The sequence below is a fragment of the Paroedura picta genome, chromosome 1 (genome assembly GCF_049243985.1).
Source record: "Paroedura picta isolate Pp20150507F chromosome 1, Ppicta_v3.0, whole genome shotgun sequence".
In the NCBI taxonomy this organism is placed as follows: Eukaryota; Metazoa; Chordata; class Lepidosauria; order Squamata; family Gekkonidae; genus Paroedura; species Paroedura picta.
This window is the reverse complement of record NC_135369.1, coordinates 24,973,441-24,993,889: the sequence shown is the minus strand read 5'-3', so window position 1 is coordinate 24,993,889 and position 20,449 is coordinate 24,973,441. Positions and strand designations below refer to the sequence as shown.

The following is a 20,449-nucleotide window of genomic DNA, read 5'->3' as shown; positions in this document are numbered from 1 at the left end:
GTTAGCATTTAATGTGTGACTGGCCATTTGTAACACCACGCACTTCAACAGAGACAGGCACTTGAGTCTCTTTATGCCAAATTTTTGGATACATAAACCTGTACATGGGTATGATCATCTGTCTCTCTGATGCATTTTTACCTTGCCTTTCGTCAGAACAGCGACACAGTTCACACCTGTTTTATCTTCACAACAACTAGGTAAGGCTGAGTGTGCCAGGCCCAATGTTACCCAGCATCCATCTTGGTGGAGTGGGAATTTGAACCCAAGTCCTAGCCTGATACCATGTTGGCTCACTCATACTTCCAGCTCCTTGCAGACAGCTAAAAGTATTTAACTTGAAGGATAGAAAGCAATTATAGTTCCCCTGCTCCCACAGGGTACTGTACACAGAGCATCAGTATAGCCTTAGATTCTTATTAAGTGCCAAAATGTGCAATTTTATGCATTCTAATAATATGGAAGTAAAGTACAAGTGAACATAGTATGTCTCAGTAGACACAGACTACCAGAATTGTGGAACTTATATACACATACTCAAGTTTCCCACTAAGACATGCAATTGGTCATTAATGGTGGCCCATGATCAATCCATAACTGTTCTGTGATTGGCTTTAAATAGAGCCCAAGGCTGGCAAATCCCAAGAGAAGACTCAGGATCCTCGCCTCAAGTCCCCTGAAATCCAGAAACACTGAGGAACTCACCCTCAGTGTCCTTGAACCAATGTAACTGCTCACATGGCTCTCTTTAAGGCAAAACCTGATGCTCCACTGCTTGATAATGAATGGCCCTTTCATAGCTCACTGCCGGGAAAGCAGCTAGGATGCAGTCTTGAAATCAAGCTGAGTTCTCCATGCCTATGACCCAGCTGCATATCTACACCTAATCCAATCACAGCTGCTGTTGTCATTTGCCTGTTAATGTTATCAGTATCTAAAATCACTACTTTCCAGGCGTGGTGTAATGGTTAAGAGTGGTAGTCTCTAATCTGGAGTACCGGATTTGACTCCCCACTCCTCCACATACCGCCAGCTGGATGACCTTGGCCAGTCAGTTTCCTTACAGCAGTACTCACTGCAGTTCTACCAGAGCTCTCTCAACCCCACTTACCTTACAGAGTATCTGTTTTGAGGAGAGGAGGGGAAGGCTATTGTAAGCCGCTTAGAAATTCCTTCAGATAGTGAAAAGTAGATGATAAAACCCAACTCTTCCCCTTCTATATAGGACAGATAGACTAACACTCGATATGTATCTGGAGCAAAGACTCAGCGCCTAACCTTATCCAAATTTTGTAAGCCTTTAAATCGCTACTGGACTTTCCAGCTGCTATATAGCACCTTTATCTTCACTTTTATCTGTAGCTTTAATAAAGGCTTAGTGTATAGGAATTGGTAGCAGAAACTTTTCACTCGCACAGGCAGAAATCAAGCCACACAATCAACTACAGATCCCAGAAATCAACGAAACACAATATTGCTTCAGTTTAACGAATGGAAGGCAATCCTGATTTCCAATTGGCTGCGCTTTGGCACGCGGAGTTGTCTCGAGGCGCCGTGGAGCGCATGTGCAAAAACGATATGCCCAAGATTGCAGAGTGGTCCGCGGCCGACTTCTCATTGGCTCGGTGGGGTCGCGCGGACATTTGTCGTTGCGTTCCCCAGAGATCTGCCTACGGTGGCCGCGTTGTGTCATTAGGAGCTTAGGCGTTGCGCGAGCGGTGTGGAAGGCAAGATGGCGACCGAGCCGCATTCTGAGCCCCCGCAGGCTGGGGAGCTCCCCATGCCTGCCTACGGGGCCTGGTCGCCCAACGAGCTCCAAGCGAAGCTGGCGGAGATTGGGGCGCCCACGCAGGGTGAGTGGCGTGGCGGCTTTCTGTCGTGCTCGGAGCGAGTGTTGTTTATATTCTCGTATTGTCAGGCTTTTGCAGGCCCGGAGTCCATTCTTGAGTCTGCTCATTGGGTGACTTTCTACCTCTGCCCTCCCTCACAGAGCTGTTGTAAACCGAAGGGCGGGATGCAGAGTCATAAATAAATGTGTTGTAATCCTCAGCCTAGCCCTGTGCATTTGGCCATTATTATTCCCCCTATTTGGCAGCTACATTTGAGAGAGAGGCCTGCCGCAGGCCACTCTATGAATCTGTGGCAGAAGTTAGGTTTCAAGCAAGGGGAAAGGCTTTCTGAATCGAAGCTTAGCTGTTTCTGTGGAGGAGCTAGAGGGGAAGCTGGAGGAAAACAGGACAGAGGAGGAACATTCGACTTAATGTGTGTCAGAAGTTCTTCAATATTTATTTAGTTGCAGGAATTTATGAGCTATATTTAATGATACTTCCAAGAATCACGTAAAAATACATCTGTAAAATGCTGAAAATCAAAATTTAAACAGTAACTGCACGTTGAAAAAAAATCAAATAAATTAGGAACTGCCTGAAATGGGGCTTATTTTAAAACATTTGGAGATTCAGTAGCCCTGAGCCTTCGGGGAGGGCGGTATATAAATCCAAAAAATAAATAATAAAAATAAATAAGGAGGCTTGGAGAGCTTGGGTCAGGGAGAGAATGAATTAGTTGAAAGAGATTTTGTCTTTCTTATCACTCATCCTAGTATTCTGCAGCTCTGTAGCTATAGTTGTGTGGTATTCTGGGGCTATGTTAGTTTATGCAATATATGGTAAATGCTATCATCTCCTCTGGTCCTCTTCAGGTGGCCGTGAGGAACTGGTGGAACGGTTGCAGACATACACGCTTCAGGTAAGTCTTTTATGTGCTAACAATGAGCTTGTGTTTTGTATTGGAGGATGGGAGTACTGCTCAGTTCCTTGATTTCTGACCTACAGTGACCTGCAGGGTTCCATCTTATCCCCCATGTTCATTGACATGAAACTACTAAATGACATCATCTAGATTTGGGCCGAGCTGTCACCAGTGTGTAGAAGCCCTTGTCTCTTGTTTTGTGCTTCCAGCTGATCCCAGAGAAGCGTTAAAAACCCTGAATGCAGTTTAGGGGTTAGTGGAGATAATAGCCTAAAACATTCTTATGAGCTTGAAAACTGCTGGTGAGTTGAAAGACTGATATGGGAATTAAGGGCTCTTCTGGCTAGGATTGCACTTCCCCTGTAGTAGCAGGTCTGTAGCTTAGGGATGCCACTGAACCCAGTCCTGCTGGATAAGCAACAAGATCAAGACAGCCTTGTATGTTGAGTATTTCTAGGTACAACTTTTCTTGGGCAGAAAAGATCTTGCCACCATTATGCATGCCCTGGTAACTAGTTTACTGTAATGACATCTACATGGGGTTCAAATAGAGTTTAGAAGTTACTGTTGGCACAGAATGTTGCATCCAGGATGTTGACCAACTGCTGTGCCAAATTTCTGAGGCCCTGCTTTTGGTGCCCCTGCCTTCTGAGGTTAGCCAGCTGCCATCCCTAGAGACATTTGTTTTGTCCTTTCTATCACTGTCATCTGCCAGCAGGTGAAGACTTTATTATCTGACATTCCTTCAATAATCCTTCCTCTCTTCTTGCCCTGTAATTTTAATTTGTATCTTTTGGTTTTTTATGTATATGTATCTTTTGGTTTTAATTGTTAGCCGACTCAAGGTGACAAAAGTTGTGAGAGGTGGGATATAAATCCAAGAAACAAAAAATAAATAAATAATATATGTAAAATTATTTATGTATAAAAGATAAAGGTATCCTCTGTGCAAGCACCGAGTCATGTCTGACCCTTGAGGTGACGCCCTCTAGCGTTTTCTTGGCAGACTCAATAGGGGGTGATTTGCCATTTCCTTCCCCAGTTATTACCGTTTACTCACCAGCAAGCTGGGTACTCATTTTACCCACCTTGGAAGGATGGAAGGCTGAGTCTACCTTGAGCCAGCTGCTGGGTTCGAACTCCCAGCCTCGTGGTCAGAGCTTCAGGCAGCATGTCGGCTGCCTTACCACCCTGTGCCACAAGAGGCTCTATTTATGTATATTAATATACATATTATGTATATGTATTTCAGTTCTCATTTTGGTGCATTTTTATAGTTGTTAAACGCATAGGTGGCCTTGACTGGGTAGCCTATAAATCTTTTGAATAAATAAAGAACTATCTTGGCCATCATTCTCTTGGAGATAAGGTTGTCTAAAGATCCGTCTTGTGTGAAAATGAGTTCTCTTGGCCTAGCCTTTAGGTCTTTGAGAGCACTGGGTGTTAAGAAAGTGGTAGAGGGATGGTGGGCTATCATTAGGACACTATGATGTCAATCTGTGTTGAAGACAAAAGCGTATGTTAATGAAAGTGGTACAGCAGGGCAGGAGAAATCCCAATTTAGGCATCTCTGACTTTGTATTTGTGCCTGGACATTTGAAGTTTGCTTTCATGTATATTTAGAAGATGGGAAGTAGGTTTTAAGAAGTCTTTTGCCTGCCTTGGAGCATATAAACCTCCTCCCCAGAAAAATTAATCTGTCCCCTCTATTGTTATCTTCCCTTCACATGTCTGATTTTGTTTCGCACTCCCCCCCCCCCCCACACACACACACAACTGTTACTGGCCATCTTCCCTGGTAGTGTTTTATGCATGTTGAGCCTCTACATGATTTTGTTCAGTTGTTTAAATCTTTATACATGTATCGTATTTTAAATGCTGTTTTAATGTACTCATTGACTGATTGCTGAAACATTTTTATGCTTATGGCCTTTGGGACCCTATTTGGGTGGAAAGTAGCAATTATGTATTTTATGGCCTGTATGGCCCCTTCCAACTCTATGATTCTATGATTCTATAAATAACACAAATGGTTGCTGAAAGGGTGCTGGTTTAGAGTTCCCTTATATGGTCCTGTACCCTTTCCATTGTAGTAAGGTGATTCTTTTTGGTAGTGATGTTATCTTGATCCCACCCAAAGTGTTCTGATGTGAGCTTCCAACTGCAGAGACTTGTACAATGCAGTTTTAATCAACCAATGCTAACGGCGGCTACTCCTTTTTGCAGACAGGAATGGTGCTCAATAGGCCTGTTCTGCGGGGAGATGAAGGAGAGAAGCCAGTCCCTCCTCCCATGCCAGGACAGGTAAGTAATTCATCCAGGAACACGGAAGCTTTGGGGGAAGGTCCAGACTTCACTTGCAGAGCTTTCGGAAGTCCCAGGTTCAATCCCTGTCCTGTCCAGGGAGAGTAGTATGTCTGAGAAAACTTCTCTCTGGGCCCTTGGAAAGCGTAGAGAGTGTGTGGGGTTAATGGCAGCTTCTGTGCTTGTGGGGCTCACCTTTTTGCTGGGTACTGCTGAAACTTGGAGAGGGTTCTCTTTGCCAAACCTGCGCTGTTTCCTTAATGCTCCTTTGCATTGTGTATTCTTGTGCTCTTCAAAGAATAGCTCTTCCTTCTGGCTCTCATTATCTGACAGCAGGGACAGCCTAAAGCTTCAGAATGTTTTAAAAGATTAAATTAAGATGATCTTTCATCATCATACAATAAGATGAGATCTTCTGAAAAGTGGTTGCAATCAGAGAGCCGTTTGCAGCCTTTAGCCGAATGGCTGGAGCGCTCAGGAGGACCATTAAAAACAGAAAGGTGTTTCTTAGTGCACTTGTCCTAAGCAGGTGGTTCTCCATTTCTTACTGTTCAAAGATGCTCCTGGTTATGGAATGATAGAAACTTGGCTTTGTGCTTCTAAGCCTGTGCCGACTGCTGCGAGGTAAGGGAGCAAGCGGCCTCATGCCTGGCCTTGCAAAGAAATGATACCATCATGAAACCTCAAAATTATGTTGCCACCTGCACAACGGCGTTCTTGGTGCCCATTTGAGCCATTATCAAGTACAAGGAAACCTTGACTGCTGTGCCCTGCCCTGTGGGATATGCAGGACAGCCTTCAAGCCCAAGCCTCCCACGGCTGCCTTCTTTAACCTCTGCAGCTCTCCGGGATCCCTCTGCCGCCGCCTCCGATGGGGATGCCACCGATGCAGCCCCCGCCACCCCCTCCGCCTCCCCCTGGCATGGGCCTCAACTTTCCCATGGGTGTAGGCCCCCCTCCACCGCCCCCTGGCCTGGGGCAGCCTCTTCGCATGCAGGCAGTGGATCCTTCTGCGTTGCCTGAGGAGGAGCGGCTGAAGCTGGCTCAGCAGCAAGCCGCCATGCTGTTACAGCAGGAGGAGAGGGTAAAGCAGGTATGGCTGTGCTCTTTCTCATTACGTGCACTGGCTTTGTGCAGTGGTGTGAAGAATCCTGGCAACAGGGCATGTGTTGAGCCGCTGGTGTTCTTCCTGTAGCTTTAAGCAACTGACTGTGCAGCCCTGGTCTGCTCAGAGGTGTAGGATTTCCACGTCTCCCCACAGTTCATCCTTCAGTTCACCGCCCATGAACCAAAACCAGTTCCTCTGAAGCGCTGCCCCTCGTCCTCTTATCACTGTTGCCCTGTTACTGTTTGTGATGCCTGTGAACCCTCTTGCTCTCAGCTTGTGGCATGCTGGGCATGGCCAGTGCACGCCACTGAATGCTCCCCTCCCTTGGATGCACTTCCTGTGAGGTGGGACGTGGGAGAGAAACTGGATCCTGGGAGGCTAATGATCCAGACTGTTAATTGCAATATCTTTTCATGCAATCTCTGCTTAGCTTTCTTCAGCCTGGCTTTCTCAACTAGGTCAGACTTGGAAGTCCAGCTCTTTCCCTCCCTCCCACCAAATCTGGACAGGTCAATCCAATAGGAGTAGCCCAGAAGTAGCCATTTCCTATGACCAGAGCCTGGGGGTGGGGGTTCCGCATCAGGAGGCTTGAATCTGTGTGTCTCCACACTCCCCTTCTTAGGCTGCTGTACTTATGGAACAGGAGCGCCAGCAGGAGATGTCCAAGTTGTCTCCCTCAGTACCAAGGCCTGTTCCAGACTTGGGCCCGAGACCTCAGGGACTCCCAAGAGGTGAGTTTCTATGGATTAAAGAAGGGGGCTGTAGATTGTTCACACGAGGAAGAGAAGTGTTGAGTAGTCCTGCAGAAGCCACTTAAATAGAGGATGGGCCTAATTCTGGCCTGTTAGTGTATTCTGTATACATTCCCCACTGTAACCCTTATGAGGGTCATGTTTCCAGTGGGATGTCCCCAAGTTCCCCATTTGGCTTTCTAGAAAGCATGTAGTGTTCCTTGCTTTGGAGTGGTCGCAGGCACTTCGGCAGCATGAGTTTTATGCCAGTGATACTCAGGTGAGGGGTCCTTTCCCTTATTGGTTATTCTAAGTATGAAACAAACAGCACCCCACTTGCATGGTTTATTGACTTTGGGATGAGGGCAGAGAACAGGGTTGAGGCCATATCTGATGAGTTTAACTTGATCTAAACAAAGGTCTCACAACTCCTGTTATCTTTTTGGAATTCCTTGACCAGGGATACAGCTTGAAAGAGTTGTAATGGTGGTAAGAAACTCTGAAGGGTAACCTCCTTCACAATCGTATTAGTCCCCTCTGCCCTCTATCTGGTAGTGTTTACAAAATTTCAAGCTTGAGAGAGTTGGCGATTAAAAAACCCAAACCACACAAAAGGTATTGGAGAATTTCAGTGTTCTACTTCTAAGATGAACACATCTGGGTTGTTTTGTTCTGTGTATTGTAGAATACATGCTGCTTTTCTGGTTGTCTACTGGCTATGGTAATTAGTCTCTAGGTTTCACTGAGCAGGAGTGCCTGTCCTTAATTTGTCATCCTTATGGCTCTCCCAGGATCATTTGGCCAGCTTCTTTGAGCTCCATCCAGTCCATGTGCTGATACAGGCCGGTCTCTTACAGCCACCCTGAATGCTAGAAAAGAGGCCAGCTGGAAAACCAATATATATATTTCCAGCTAGTGGAAGACTGGTAGCTTGGCTGTGAGTGTTGCTACTTCCCTTTCCTTATGAGCATTCACTTGCTTGCCCTGTTCCTAGGGAGTACCCCTGTGGCACCAGTTGGCCTGCCAGGCCCAAGACCTCGAGGGCCTCCTCCTCCTCCTGGAGAAGACAGTCGTGAGGTGAGGCGGGGAGTTGGGTCTCTGAGCAGTCGAGAAAACAGAGGGGTTATATGACCTGTCTAGTCTGCATGGGGAGGTTTTAAGCCTTTTGAGAAACAGTCTTCAGCCCTGCACAAACTGGGCTACTTGGCATTGCAGAGAGGGTATTGGGATCTGAGTTGAGGACCTGAGGAAAACGCTGAGTAAAATTCCAAGGGGAAAACCCCGAGAGATTGTGCTTCCAGTCTGCCATGCAAGGCAGTGAGTACAACTGTGGAACACACATCAGAATGGGAACACACACTGGGAGATGATCCCAGCTTGAGACAGAAGAGCTGGGAAATAATAGGAAGCAGCCGGTCTTTGAAAGGGGAGGGAGATGCAGGGGAGTGCAGAGTTAAGTGGCAGATGGGAAATCCTCCAATTGAAGACTGAAAGGGGAAGGATGCTAAAGGGGTTCAGAGTGTTGCATTATTCTTGGCCAGACATTTAGGTGTGATCCTGGATGCTCCCTTTTCGATGGAGGCTCAGGTCACAGGATTAGCCTACATGGCATTTTTCTATCTGCGCCAAGTGAAGCTGCTAGCTGTCCTTGGATTGCTTGGTCACAGTCACCCATGCAACAGTCACCTCCAGATTAGATTCCTATGCAGGCCTACCTTGTCTCTGACCCGGAAATTGCAGCTGGTGCCAAATGTGGCTGCTAGGGTCCTCATGGGAAGATCTTGGAGGGCCCACATCCAGCCAGTGCTGAGGCAGCTGCATTGACTCCCAGTTGCTGCCTGGATAAGGTTCAAGGTTTGGGTATTAACCTTTAATGCCATCTGCAGTCTGGGCCCCACATGTTTGCAAGACCACCTGTCTCCTTATACCCCCTGCAGGGCCCTTCGTTCTGCAGGTGCATATCTGTTGGAGATTCACCTGGCCTCGACCAAGGCCAAGGACCCGACCTGGTGAAATGAGCTCCCGGGAGAATTGAGGGACTTGTCAGAACTTTCCCAGTTCCACAGGGCCTGCAAGAAAATTTCATGACCTAATTTTCTTAATCCAATAGGAGTGTAGCAGGGATAGGAAGCAAACCAAAAATTGAGTCCAATGGGACCTTTAAGACCAACAAAGATTTATTCAAGGCGTGAGCTTTTGAGTGCGTGCACTCTTCCTCTGACAAAATGGAACAAGGATCACGAGAGTACAGATATAAGGCAAAAAGTAAATTAGTAAACTGTGTCATAATATCCAAATTATGCAGTCTGGTAATTCTTTGCGAAAACAGCTCATCAGTCCTTTTGGGCCAGTTGTAGTTCACAAAAACACTGGAGAAATAAAAGTGTTAAGGTTAGTAATTAATGGCAGACACTTTCCCAGTTGTGAGGAGAAATAATTAAAGGAGACTAGTTGCTTGCCCCCTCTGTCTCCTCCCAATCGTGGAAGCATCCCCAAAAGTGACAAGGTGCTCAGTTTGTTATTTTGTCCTGAAACCGGACAGTTAGATTCTGATAGGAAGCACTGAGCCAAGTCATGTGGGGAGTCTCCACTCCTGCCATCTTGGCTTCCTGTAGTCTGTCAGTGACTCAAAATTTAACTCTTTGGGTTCTATTGAAGTAGTGAGTGTGAGCTGCTAACAAGCCCACTTTAAAGGGGAAGGGGTGAAGGCCAACATAATGGGGGCTTTCCTGGACATGATGACAAGTATCAGTTTAGATACTGGGGCTGGGAGATGGAGCTGTTGACCAGAATAGGGAACTAAAATGAAGCCTGTCGCGGCTGGTACACCTTGTTTTGTTTTCCAGATCGATGACTCTGGGGTGGGCCCCAAGATCCCCCAGGCCCTAGAGAAGATCCTCCAGCTGAAGGAAATGCGTCAGGGAGAGCTCACTGCTGTGCCCAGCGGTACAGGTAATAGGCTCCTTGCCAGGCAGCGTGTGCTCATAGGTTGAAGGTGTCGTATCAGGTTCTCTACAAATGGCCTTCCCAAATGGGCTCACATCAGCTGTGGCAGCTGGTACCTGCTGGGAATAGTAATAGCATTTTATAAGCAGTGATGATACATAAAAAATTCTGGAGTTATGGGGAATAGGCTGTTGGCGTTCTACAAGCTTCTTGTTCCCCCTAACAAGGTTAGGAGGAATTTGCAGGAGTTTTTTGTGCTCGGAGTAATTCTGAAAGTTATCTCCATAAAGCGTTCCCTTGTTTCCTGTGCTCTGCCTCTTGGAGCACCAAAAACCCCTTTTTGGTTCAACTTCTTGTCTGGTCCCTTGAGTTGTCACTGGGTTGTGCTCAAGCTAATCTTTTCTGTGGAAGGGGCGAGGAACTTTTTTTTTCTAGTAGTACAAACTGAGAACATTGGGGACAGTTAGAGGAAGAGGAGAGCTTTGTGGGAATTTCTGTATTGGCTGAGGGATGTTGGGGTCTCCCGCTCAGTAGATGATGGGTGCATGCCCCCTTTTTACTGTCAGCTCCTCAGATTTCTTACTTCATTACAGATGATGACATGGAGCTGGCCTCAGCAGGCATTTCTGCTTCGGATGCAGAGGACGATGCATCCGCTCTGTCCAAAAAAGAGGTAAGGAGGCCCTACTTTTCTTGGCTTAAAAGTCAGGAACCAGTTTTGTCAAAAGCAATCACCCCCTGCACCAAATTATCCAGGGGTAATCTGCAGCCAGTAACTGCTTCTGGTGCAGCCTTCTGTGAGCCCTCCAATGCTTGACCTGCGATTATGACTATTGCTGCCCATCAGTGTGGCTGTGCCATTGGATCTGCACAGGAACAGGCTTACCTTACCTGGGAAAACTCTTTATTGGGAGCTGAACAAAAGTTTTGCCAGGCTGGCAGAAAGGCTCTGTTATTAAGTATTGGGGGCCCAATGGAGAGGACACCCTGCTAAAGAGCAAGTGCCAATTAAGCCCTTTTTGTCTATTTGGCAGAAAAACCGTAAGCGGCGGAACCGGAAGAAAAAGAAGAAGCAAAACACATCCCAGAAAGATGGCCCAGCTACCCAGGAGGCAAATGGGCGTGGGAATGAGTCAGGGGCTGATGCTTCTGTGGAGATTGAGTATGTCACAGAGGAGCCTGAAATCTATGACCCCAATTTCATTTTCTTCAAGAGGATCTTTGAGGCTTTCAAGGTGCGATGGTGCTTGGGGCTTAGTGGTATATTTCTCTCTTTGTTCTGGGTTCTTTCCTCTCCAACATGGAAGAACTCTGAGGCTAGATCTGGGAGCCTTCTATGGATCATGATTGCTTCCTTAATATGTGAAGCACAATGATGAGGCTGTAGGGTTAAACATGCTTGTCTCATGGGGGTGGTTTAAAGTTCATTTCCAACCGTCTGGGGAAAGGTGTTTAGGAATTGTCTTGGGAATGTGCCCCAGATTTAAGAAATTAGACCCCTGTACTTTAATGTCAACAAAAAGCAGATGAATCCTTTCCCAGTTTAGAGTGAGAACTGCTGCTTGGATAATCCAGAATCTTCCGTGAGACTCCTATTTGCAGACTCCAAAAGCGTGCCCCCCCCATATGCTGTGCATTGTTAGCAAATGTCACAATTCTTCCAAAACTAGCAGGCAACGTCCCACTTCAAATGAAAAATTTGACCTTTTGGTGTTCTGTTGTTAATGGCTGTCTAAGGGGGCCAGGATTTGCCTATCCAGCCTTTTAGGAAATGTGGTTGGAATGTAGGTGTGCCATCCGATAAAGAAGTAGGTGTCTGAATGTGGGAAGGATGCCTGCCCGACTTATTCATGCCGCAGCAGTTTTGGAACCTGCTGCCTCCAGCTCTTTCTCCTTCTGTCTCTGCAGTTGACAGATGATGTGAAAAAAGACAAGGAGAAGGAACCAGAGAAGGCAGACAAGGTGGCCAGTTCAGCTGCCCCCAAGAAGAAGGGCTTTGAGGAGGAGCGGAAGGACAGTGATGACAGCTCAGATGATGAACAGGTAGGAGGTGTCCCCTCCCCCCCCCTATGAAGGAGAGGTCTGTGATTGACTGCTGGCTAACATAACTACAAGCTTCATGCTCAAGGGCGGTCCCTCTGTGGTCACTGTATAATAGTGTACAAACAGTAGGGGATGGGAATCTTTCTTTCTGGCCGGGCTTGCCAAGGCCTAGACAGGCTGCAGCAGGCCTTTTGGGGGTGGGAGGTATGGAAGGGGGGAGTCCCCACCAGGACTTCCCCTCCCTGACATGGGCAGGCTCACCAAGGCCTGGAGAGGCCACGGTGGGCCTTTCCGGGGAAGAGGGAAGGAGGGAGTCCCTGCCAGCACTCTCCCCTGTCCAGAAAAGGCTCGCTGTAACCTCTCCAGGCAAGATTCAAGGTGGATGTTCTTGTGGGAAGGAGGTGGTTGTTTGCATAATGTTTAAAGCAGCAATGAAATATAGGTAATAGAAATGACAGCCTGTCCTTCTCTAATACACTCAGGAAAAGAAGCCAGAAGCCCCCAAACTCTCCAAGAAGAAGCTGAGGCGAATGAACCGCTTTACTGTAGCAGAGCTCAAACAGGTGCTGTCAGGTGGGGGTTGGGCAAGCAAATGGGGGAAAGCAGACGGGCTTAGCAGGTGAAAGAGGAGCTGAGGGATGGACTCTTAGCCCCGATTTAATCGAGGGTTGGGTTTTTCATTGGTTTGTCCTCCAAATCTTCCTCTCTTCTTGCCGGTTGCGATTTGTGAGTCCCCCAAGGGCAGGGCATGCCACTGCCCCCAAGTCCCCTCATCCGGGGTGTTCTGTGAAAAGGAACATTGGGCTGTTGCCTGTCTCAAGGTTATTATGCCTTTCATTTATTTATTTACTGATTCAATTTATATACCATCTTCCCAGCAAGCCAGCTCAGGGCGGTATACAGCAATAACAATAGCATATGTTAAAATTAACAAATGATGTTTTAAAGACCATTTGCAAGCCGCATCTATAACAAATAGCAGCATCGATTATAATGATGATTTCTATTGCCGCCCCATTCAGTGGGTCCATATCCAGGTTAAGAAGTTTTTTGTGGGGGGATGTTTTTTTGTAGGGAGTCCATTTTCCGATGGGTTCCCCACTTTAATGATCCTGTATTTTTTGTGGGGCCACATGTGGTTATTCATCGGTGAGGACACATTGCTCAATGTGTGTTTTCGGATGCACTCTGAGCCAGTGGCCTTGAAGTGGGGCTCAGCCTTTGGGTCATGACAGATTCAAGCCTTTCAGGCCCCAGAGGAAGCAACTGACTAGATCGGGGATGCTTGGGGGTCTGCAAGAGCTTCAGAGGGAGTTCACAGGAGCTCTGGAGGGGGTCCAGGGTATTGCCCCTCCTGCCTTAATGGATTCTGCCATAAACTAAGGCGGGGTAGTCAACCTGTGGTCCTCCAGATGTTCATGGACTACAATTCCTATGAGCCCCTGCCAGCGTTTGCTGGCAGGGGCTCATGGGAATTGTAGCCCATGAACATCTGGAGGACCACAGGTTGACTACCCCTGAGCTAAGGAACTGGCTGCTTCTATTGCTCCCCCTCCCAAGCAGGAGTTCTCTTGTGGTTTCTGCATGTTGACTCCTCCTTAAACCATCTCCTGTCTCTCCTCCCTCAGTCCTCCTTGAGCCTCTCTGTTACTGTGGGTGGTGATGTCACTTCTGGGGGCATGGTAGGGAGGCATGGACAGCTGACATCATTTCTGGGGCTCCTCGAAACATGAAGAATTATTTCAGGGGCTCCCCCATGGTCTAAAAGGATGAAAAAGGCTGGTCTAGACACAGGAGAGTGGGGAGGGAGTAGTCTGGCTTTTGGGGGTCTTCCCAGTTCAACCTTGTTGGTTGTGTTTCTCCCCCCCCCCCCACAGCTTGTGGCCCGCCCCGACGTGGTGGAGATGCATGACGTGACAGCCCAGGACCCTAAACTCTTAGTCCACCTGAAGGCCACTCGTAACTCCGTCCCGGTCCCTCGGCACTGGTGCTTCAAGCGCAAATACCTGCAAGGCAAGAGGGGCATTGAGAAGCCACCGTTTGAACTGCCTGAGTTCATCAAGCGCACAGGGATCCAGGAGATGAGGGAGGCCCTGCAAGAGAAGGTAGGGTGTCGTCTCGCGCCTCTCCAGGGAAGGGAATTTCAGTAGGGCCGAGGTTCTGTAGCCTTCTGTGGAATGAAGTTCACGCTGAGTGTGAGTCACTGGTAGTGGTGTCCCAGAGGGCCTCCTGACTTCGGCACTGTTCCTTTCAATGGCCAGCCTCAAGAGAGTGCTAAGAACCTGCCCAGAGTTCACCTTTGCTCTGCCCTTTGACAGAGAGGGGTGGGGAGAATCCTGAGAAGGAACGGGTGGGGTGGGGGGTGCTCCACTGCAAATCTCCATGCTAAGACAAGTGATTCAGGGGAGCCAGGGGCCCCTTGTTGCTGTCTTGCTTGAGCTGCTGCCTTGGAGTGGGCTCATGCAGCTGCTCCAAAATGCACAAACCTTCAAAGCTGTCTTTGAACTCTCCAGGAGTAACTCTCCAGGATTTCAAGCAGAGGTTGGGCTTTCCCAACACCTGAGGGCCTTTTTCAATTAAAGATGCCCAGAATCAGACTTCTGCTTGCAGCGCCTTGTGCTTCATCACTGCCCAAACTGTTTTTCTGCCCAAACAAAGTGTGGACAATCCCTAGCCAAGGCTGCATGTGCTGAAGGGAAATGCTGGTTGTGTGCTGGTAGGAACTGACTCCTGTCTGTAATGGCAGAGATGCAACTTCTGTATTTTAACTATCATACTTTTGGGAATGGGAAGGGGCTGTACAGCTGTTGACAATCTGGCTCCAGAGAGTCCAACAGTGTAGCTTGCTCTTGCCTTCCACCCCCATAGCCAAAAAGAGGTATAATTTTTCTTTTCAAAAGGAAAGCTGAGATTTTGTAGTTGGACTGGATCTCATAAGACACACTGGGCTGCCTGTACAACTGAGCACAGGGCTTTAAATACACAGAAATGGGAATGCTGGTCACGCACACCTGCCTGTAGATGGCTGCCTCCTTTTGTGGCAGGCGCTGTTGGGCTGCCACTCATCCGAATCTGTCCCTCCGGGGGGGGGGGGGATTATATGCCACCTTTTAAGAGGCTGGCAAAACCTTGCTGTGGTTGTATCATTTTCTCCCCTGCTGTGCCCGCCTCCCAGGAAGAACAGAAGACCATGAAGTCCAAGATGAGGGAGAAAGTTCGCCCCAAGATGGGCAAAATCGATATCGATTATCAAAAGCTGCACGACGCCTTCTTCAAGTGGCAGACCAAACCGAAGCTGACGATCCACGGCGACCTGTATTATGAGGTAAATGCCTTAGTTGCTAGGCCTAGCTTTCTCCTTTGGGGGAACGGGCAAGGAGGAGCACTCCTGGCCTGTCCCTCATGGGTTCCTCCCCTTCCCCACCAGGGCAAGGAGTTTGAGACACGACTCAAGGAGAAGAAACCGGGAGATTTGTCGGATGAGCTGCGCATTGCGCTGGGGATGCCTGTGGGGCCGGTGAGTGGCAAGACGTGAGGCTGCTTTGGGTGTTGTCAGGAGCATCTGATAAAGGCCTCAGAGGCAAAGCAGGCTGTAAGTTCAGTTCCCTGAGCTCCCCCGAAGAACCAAAACTTGTCTGTCCTGCGAGGCACTATTGGAAGAGCTTGCAAAATTAAGGTGGGGTGTGCATGTGTGCCTATGTCTGTGCATAGACCAGCAATTATAAAATTATAAAATAAAATATTCAACCTGCTTTTTCTTTTCCCCTTATGCCTGCCCACCCACACACCACACTCCATGGGGTTCTTGAAAAGTATTGCAGCATATATGGATTCAGCAATTAGCTCATGCAGTTTGTATCCTCCATACACTCTGACCCATCAGGCCCTCAGAATGGCTCACCTTCTTTAAACACAGTCTTAACACCCTCTATTCCCTGCTGCCCACCATCCCAATGCGTCAGCCCCACTTGGAATGGCCGTTGTTTGGATGGTGAGTGCTTTCATGTCCCACAGCCATACAGGGAAAAGCTAGGGCCATTCTGTCTCTCACGTCAATCAGTTGGTGGCTTGGAATAGCAGCTTCCAGGCCCGGGGATTGGGGGTGCATTTGGGGGATTGATGCTTTGTGTTTGGAAAGAGCAAGTAATGGATGTTGGTCATGGCAAGGGGGGAGGCAACATTGGTGGGTGAGGCTGGGATGATAGGACAGAGGAGGACCAGTGGAACTAGGATGCTGTGTGTAGCCAGGAAGCTTTTTGCAGGCTAATGCTTTGTTCTTTTGGGGCGAATGCAGAATGCACACAAGGTTCCACCTCCGTGGCTGATTGCCATGCAGCGCTACGGCCCGCCACCCTCTTACCCCAATCTGAAGATTCCAGGCTTGAATTCGCCAATCCCAGAGGTGAGTGGGGACATTTCGGATGCCTTGCCATAGGAGAGGAGGCTTTCTAAGGTAGAACCTCTGGCAATACAGAAAAGAGGTCTGTGGCCCAGCATATTTGTGATAGCCCGGCCCTTGTGATCCTTTGGGGGAGAAAGATTCTGCAGCCCAGCCAACTTCTCATGGAGCTGTTTCCTTTTCCCAACCTCTGAATCTGCAAGGGATAAAAGTTCTCCCAAATCACCGGGAGCCATTAATGTGGTACAGCCCATGCTCTTTGCAGACCCCCTCTGCAGCCTGAAGAAGCTTGACATTTTAAAATGATATAGCCAGAAGACCTCAGCATGCTTCTGGGGTCCTTCTTATACTCCCCTTGTCCCACTTGTAGCAGGTACAAAGCAAATACATCTGATGAAGTGAACAGTGACTTATTCATGCCCTGCCACAAATTTAGTTAGCCTTTAAGGTTACTCTTGGTTGTTTTTGCTACTACAGACTAACATGACTACCCATCTTGACCTAAAGCAAATACAGTTTTTCCAAGTCCCGTATTAATTTAAATGCCCGTCATTATCTAAGTGACAAAGAACTGTAAAAACCGGAATTGCAAAGTTGCTTTCACCACATAACTCACTCCCGTTATGTATTTATTTTTATTTATTACATTTATACACCCGAATGAAGAATAAATGATGCTTTAAAAATAAACTCAGGTCTCTAATGGCTTCTGCAGTGCCCTTAATACCATGCATAAGGTGGCTATCTTTATGGGAAAGCAGCTGTGTCCTCCACAGTGCAGGCTGGCTTTCTGGAAGAGGCCATAAGGCAAGTGTGTCCTGTTAGTGAGTCCCTAGGCTTGGATATTGCCTTTATGAGTCAGTCCAGGCTGGGCCTGCAGCACCACCAGTACTGGGGAAAAGTAATTACGGCTTTCCTACCAGGCTACTCTAGTCAGAGAGGTGTCTACGCCAATATTACCAGCAGAAACTTGGGGCAACTGAGGTGGGCCCCAGGGGCGTAGGGGCAGCCACCCTTGCCCTTTGGGTGCTGTCCCATCAAATGCTGAATTTATATGCCCAATATCAGTTCCTTTGTCGTATGCACACAACCCTGATCCTCAAGGAACTGTCTAATTGGTAATAGAACCAGGGAATTTTGCTAGTGTTCAGAGATCATGTAGAGAAGTAACACTGCTTTAAAGAACAACTCTAGGGTCCCTTTTCAGCTCCTCCTGCCTTGGCTTGGAAGAGGCAGCAAGTGACTCTTGTATCTCCTCTTCCCCCAGGGATGCTCATTTGGGTACCATGCTGGGGGCTGGGGCAAACCCCCTGTGGATGAGACTGGGAAACCTCTCTATGGAGACGTCTTTGGGACCAATGCAGCTGAATTCCAGGTATGGATTTATGTCGGGTGGTACCAATGTGGAAAAAGAATGAGCTCTTCTCCCCCTTTGTTTGGTATGTGCCAGGTGCTATGCAGAGGGCTCGCCATTGGCACGCCCTTTCACCCTTTCCGTTCCTTAGACCAAGACAGAGGAAGAAGAGATTGACCGGACACCGTGGGGAGAACTGGAGCCCTCTGATGAAGAGTCGTCTGAGGAAGAAGAGGATGAGGAAAGTGATGAAGAGAAACCAGATGAGACAGGCTTCATCACACCTGCCGACAGGTAGGCGCTGCCTCTTTCCTGCAGTGGAGCAGGATGCGGGGAGATTTTAAGTGGGGCTGATAGTACTGGCTGGATTTTTAACTACTTGAGTTGCTCTCTCCCTAGTGGCCTGATCACACCTGGTGGATTCTCATCGGTGCCTGCTGGGATGGAAACACCTGAACTCATTGAACTGCGTAAGAAGAAGATCGAGGAAGCTATGGATGGGTAAGTACTGACTCGTCTCTATATGGTCCAGAGCAGAGGTAGTCAAACTGCGGCCCTCCAAATGTCCATGGACTACAATTCTCATGAGCCCCTGTCAGCTTTTGCTGGCAGGGGCTCATGGGAATTGTAGTCCATGGACATCTGGAGGGCCGCAGTTTGACTACCCCTGGTCTTGGAGGGACAGCCCTTGGGGAGGCAGAGCTTGCGTCTGGTGAGGGTTGTTGGCCTTTTCTCCAGGGCGCATTGCTCCAGAGGTAGCATAAAAATAGCAGAGGATGCGATTAGAGAGCACCTGTCCCACAAGGCCACATAGGTTGCATGACTGCGGCTCTCCCAATTAAGTGATCTTGTTTTTTATCCACAGCGTCTCCTGGTTAGCAGGTCTCAGGAAGCATCATCCCTGTCCGTGAGACCAGTGTCTCCATATCAGAGGTTGCACATATGTAGTCGTTCCACACGTGCCTTGAAAGTGTAGGATTCAGCATCATTTCAGTTTCTGTGCCATATCAAAACAATATGTATTTGGGGGGGAGGGGCGTGCTAAGTGGGGAAGGGTGGGGCTCCTGTGCTCTCTAGAGTCACTTTCACTGACTTGGATTAGAAAAATGTAACCTTATGAAACAAATGCATCCCCGTTTGGTGAATATGCATGATACGTAAGTGGTGCAAAATCCCAGTTCTCTCAGCTCAGAGTCTGCAGGGGACAGGGTCGCCCAAGACGGTCCTGAGTGATAATCCCTCCCCACCCTCCACTCCGTCCCGTCCGCGCTGATGAGAGTTGTGTTGTTTCCTTCTGCCTCGTCCTCTGCAGCAGTGAGACGCCCCAGCTGTTCACAGTGCTGCCAGAGAAGAGGACGGCAACTGTGGGCGGTGCCATGATGGGCTCCACCCACATTTACGACATGACAACGGTAAGGAGAGGGTGAACCCTGGCTGGCAGGAAGCGGCAGCGCTGCTCAGGCTTTCCTGCTTGACCCTTCTGGTGTCTCCTTGCAGGTGATGAGCCGCAAAGGGCCGGTGCCAGAGATCCAGGGTGTGGAGGTCGCCTTGGCCCCCGAGGAGCTGGAGCTTGACCCGATGGCCATGACACAGAAGTACGAGGAGCACGTGCGGGAGCAGCAGGCCCAGGTGGAGAAGGAGGACTTCAGTGACATGGTGGCCGAACATGCTGCCAAGCAGAAGGTGAGGCGGTTTTCTAACCTAATGTATATGAAAAGCCCACAGTATTGTCAGTATTGACCAATGGCTGTTACGGAACATTGACAAAAAGTGCAACTCCTCCAAGGGAAAGGTGCAACGAGTTGGGCATCCTTGACATTGGGCTTTGGGTGGCAAGAGGAACTCTGGGTCAGTGATAGAAAAGTGATAGACTGTGAGAGGGGCATGAATTTTCTGTTAGGATGGAGGAGACCAAGAGGTGATGGGAGGGGCCAAGTGTTGCTGCTGCCTGATGGGAAATAGCGTAGTGGCAAAAGAGGTTCTCCTAAGTACGTGTGAATTTTCTTGCTGCAACAGTTTCTGACCGTGGCCTGGTTAGCTAGACCGTGCTGTGACCAGCTCTCTGCCTCTGTCCCCACAGCAAAAGAAGCGGAAAGCCCAGCCCCAGGACACCAGAGCCGGTGCCAAGAAATACAAGGAATTCAAGTTCTAGTTCCAGCATCTGTCAGTCACTGTCTTTTGTTGTGTTTGTTTTTAAACTTCTGTCCCCACCTGAGTATCCTCATGGCCAGGACACCCTGGGCTATCTGCGCATATTGCCCCTGGCTAACGACGTAGATTATTTTGTAAATAAACTCAGAATTCCTCTCTGGAGACCTCGTTTTCTAAGCCAGCCAGCCAACTAGTCCGGCTTTTGTACTGATTTTTTCCAGGGCAAGGGCTTTGGAGTGAAAGGGTAACTTTGGGCACAGGCTCGGAGGGGGGCGGGGTGGTAGGCCTGTGAGCTCTCGGGACTTTTGCTTGAACTCCTTTCCATCCAACCCCTCACAAGTCATTCCTCAATCCCAGCACAGCCTCCAGGAAAACAAGGCTGCCTGCAAGCCTCCTCTTTCCACTACAAAATCGACCCTTCTCCTTCCCCACCTTGTTGCACTCTTTTAAGGCTGCTTTCTAAATCCCCTAGATTAGCGATCCCCAACCTGTGGGCCGTGGACCACATGTGGCCCGACTAATTGGAGGTGGGTCCCGAAGGACGCCTTCTCCCCCCCAGCCCTTTACTTCATCCCCCCCAGCCCTTTACAACACACTTCATTGTCTGTATCTTATTTTGAAGTGATGTTTAAACATTACCATAGCGATCAGAGAGCATTAGG

The 20,449-nt window shown here is 48.5% G+C and overlaps 1 protein-coding gene across 2 annotated transcripts; it reads left to right on the top strand.

Annotated features, from left to right (window-relative positions):
- Positions 1-1,597: 1,597 nt before the first annotated feature.
- SF3B2 (splicing factor 3b subunit 2) lies at positions 1,598-19,949 on the top strand. 2 transcript variants are annotated; one of them, XM_077328825.1, is made up of 21 exons: positions 1,598-1,853; positions 2,702-2,748; positions 4,978-5,055; positions 5,897-6,148; positions 6,786-6,894; positions 7,889-7,971; positions 9,741-9,846; positions 10,434-10,513; positions 10,875-11,075; positions 11,749-11,883; positions 12,366-12,446; positions 13,761-13,988; positions 15,059-15,208; positions 15,311-15,400; positions 16,178-16,285; positions 17,550-17,657; positions 17,788-17,930; positions 18,036-18,137; positions 18,949-19,048; positions 19,134-19,319; positions 19,717-19,949. In XM_077328825.1, the coding sequence occupies exons 1-21, from the start codon at positions 1,733-1,735 to the stop codon at positions 19,786-19,788; spliced, it is 2,580 nt and encodes an 859-aa protein (XP_077184940.1). In that variant the 5' UTR covers positions 1,598-1,732; the 3' UTR covers positions 19,789-19,949. The 2 variants fall into 2 exon arrangements, with proteins under 2 accessions (XP_077184940.1, XP_077184949.1); XM_077328834.1 differs by lacking the exon at positions 5,897-6,148 and having other exon boundaries at positions 1,602-1,853.
- Positions 19,950-20,449: the final 500 nt, after the last annotated feature.

Coding starts and splice junctions, on each gene's coding strand:
- SF3B2 (XM_077328825.1), top strand. CDS start 1,733: ATGGCGACCGAGCCGCATTCTGAGCCCCCGCAGGCTGGGGAGCTCCCC. Junction 1,854..2,701: donor GATTGGGGCGCCCACGCAGG/GTGAGTGGCGTG, acceptor GGTCCTCTTCAG/GTGGCCGTGAGGAACTGGTG. Junction 15,401..16,177: donor TGGGGATGCCTGTGGGGCCG/GTGAGTGGCAAG, acceptor GGGCGAATGCAG/AATGCACACAAGGTTCCACC.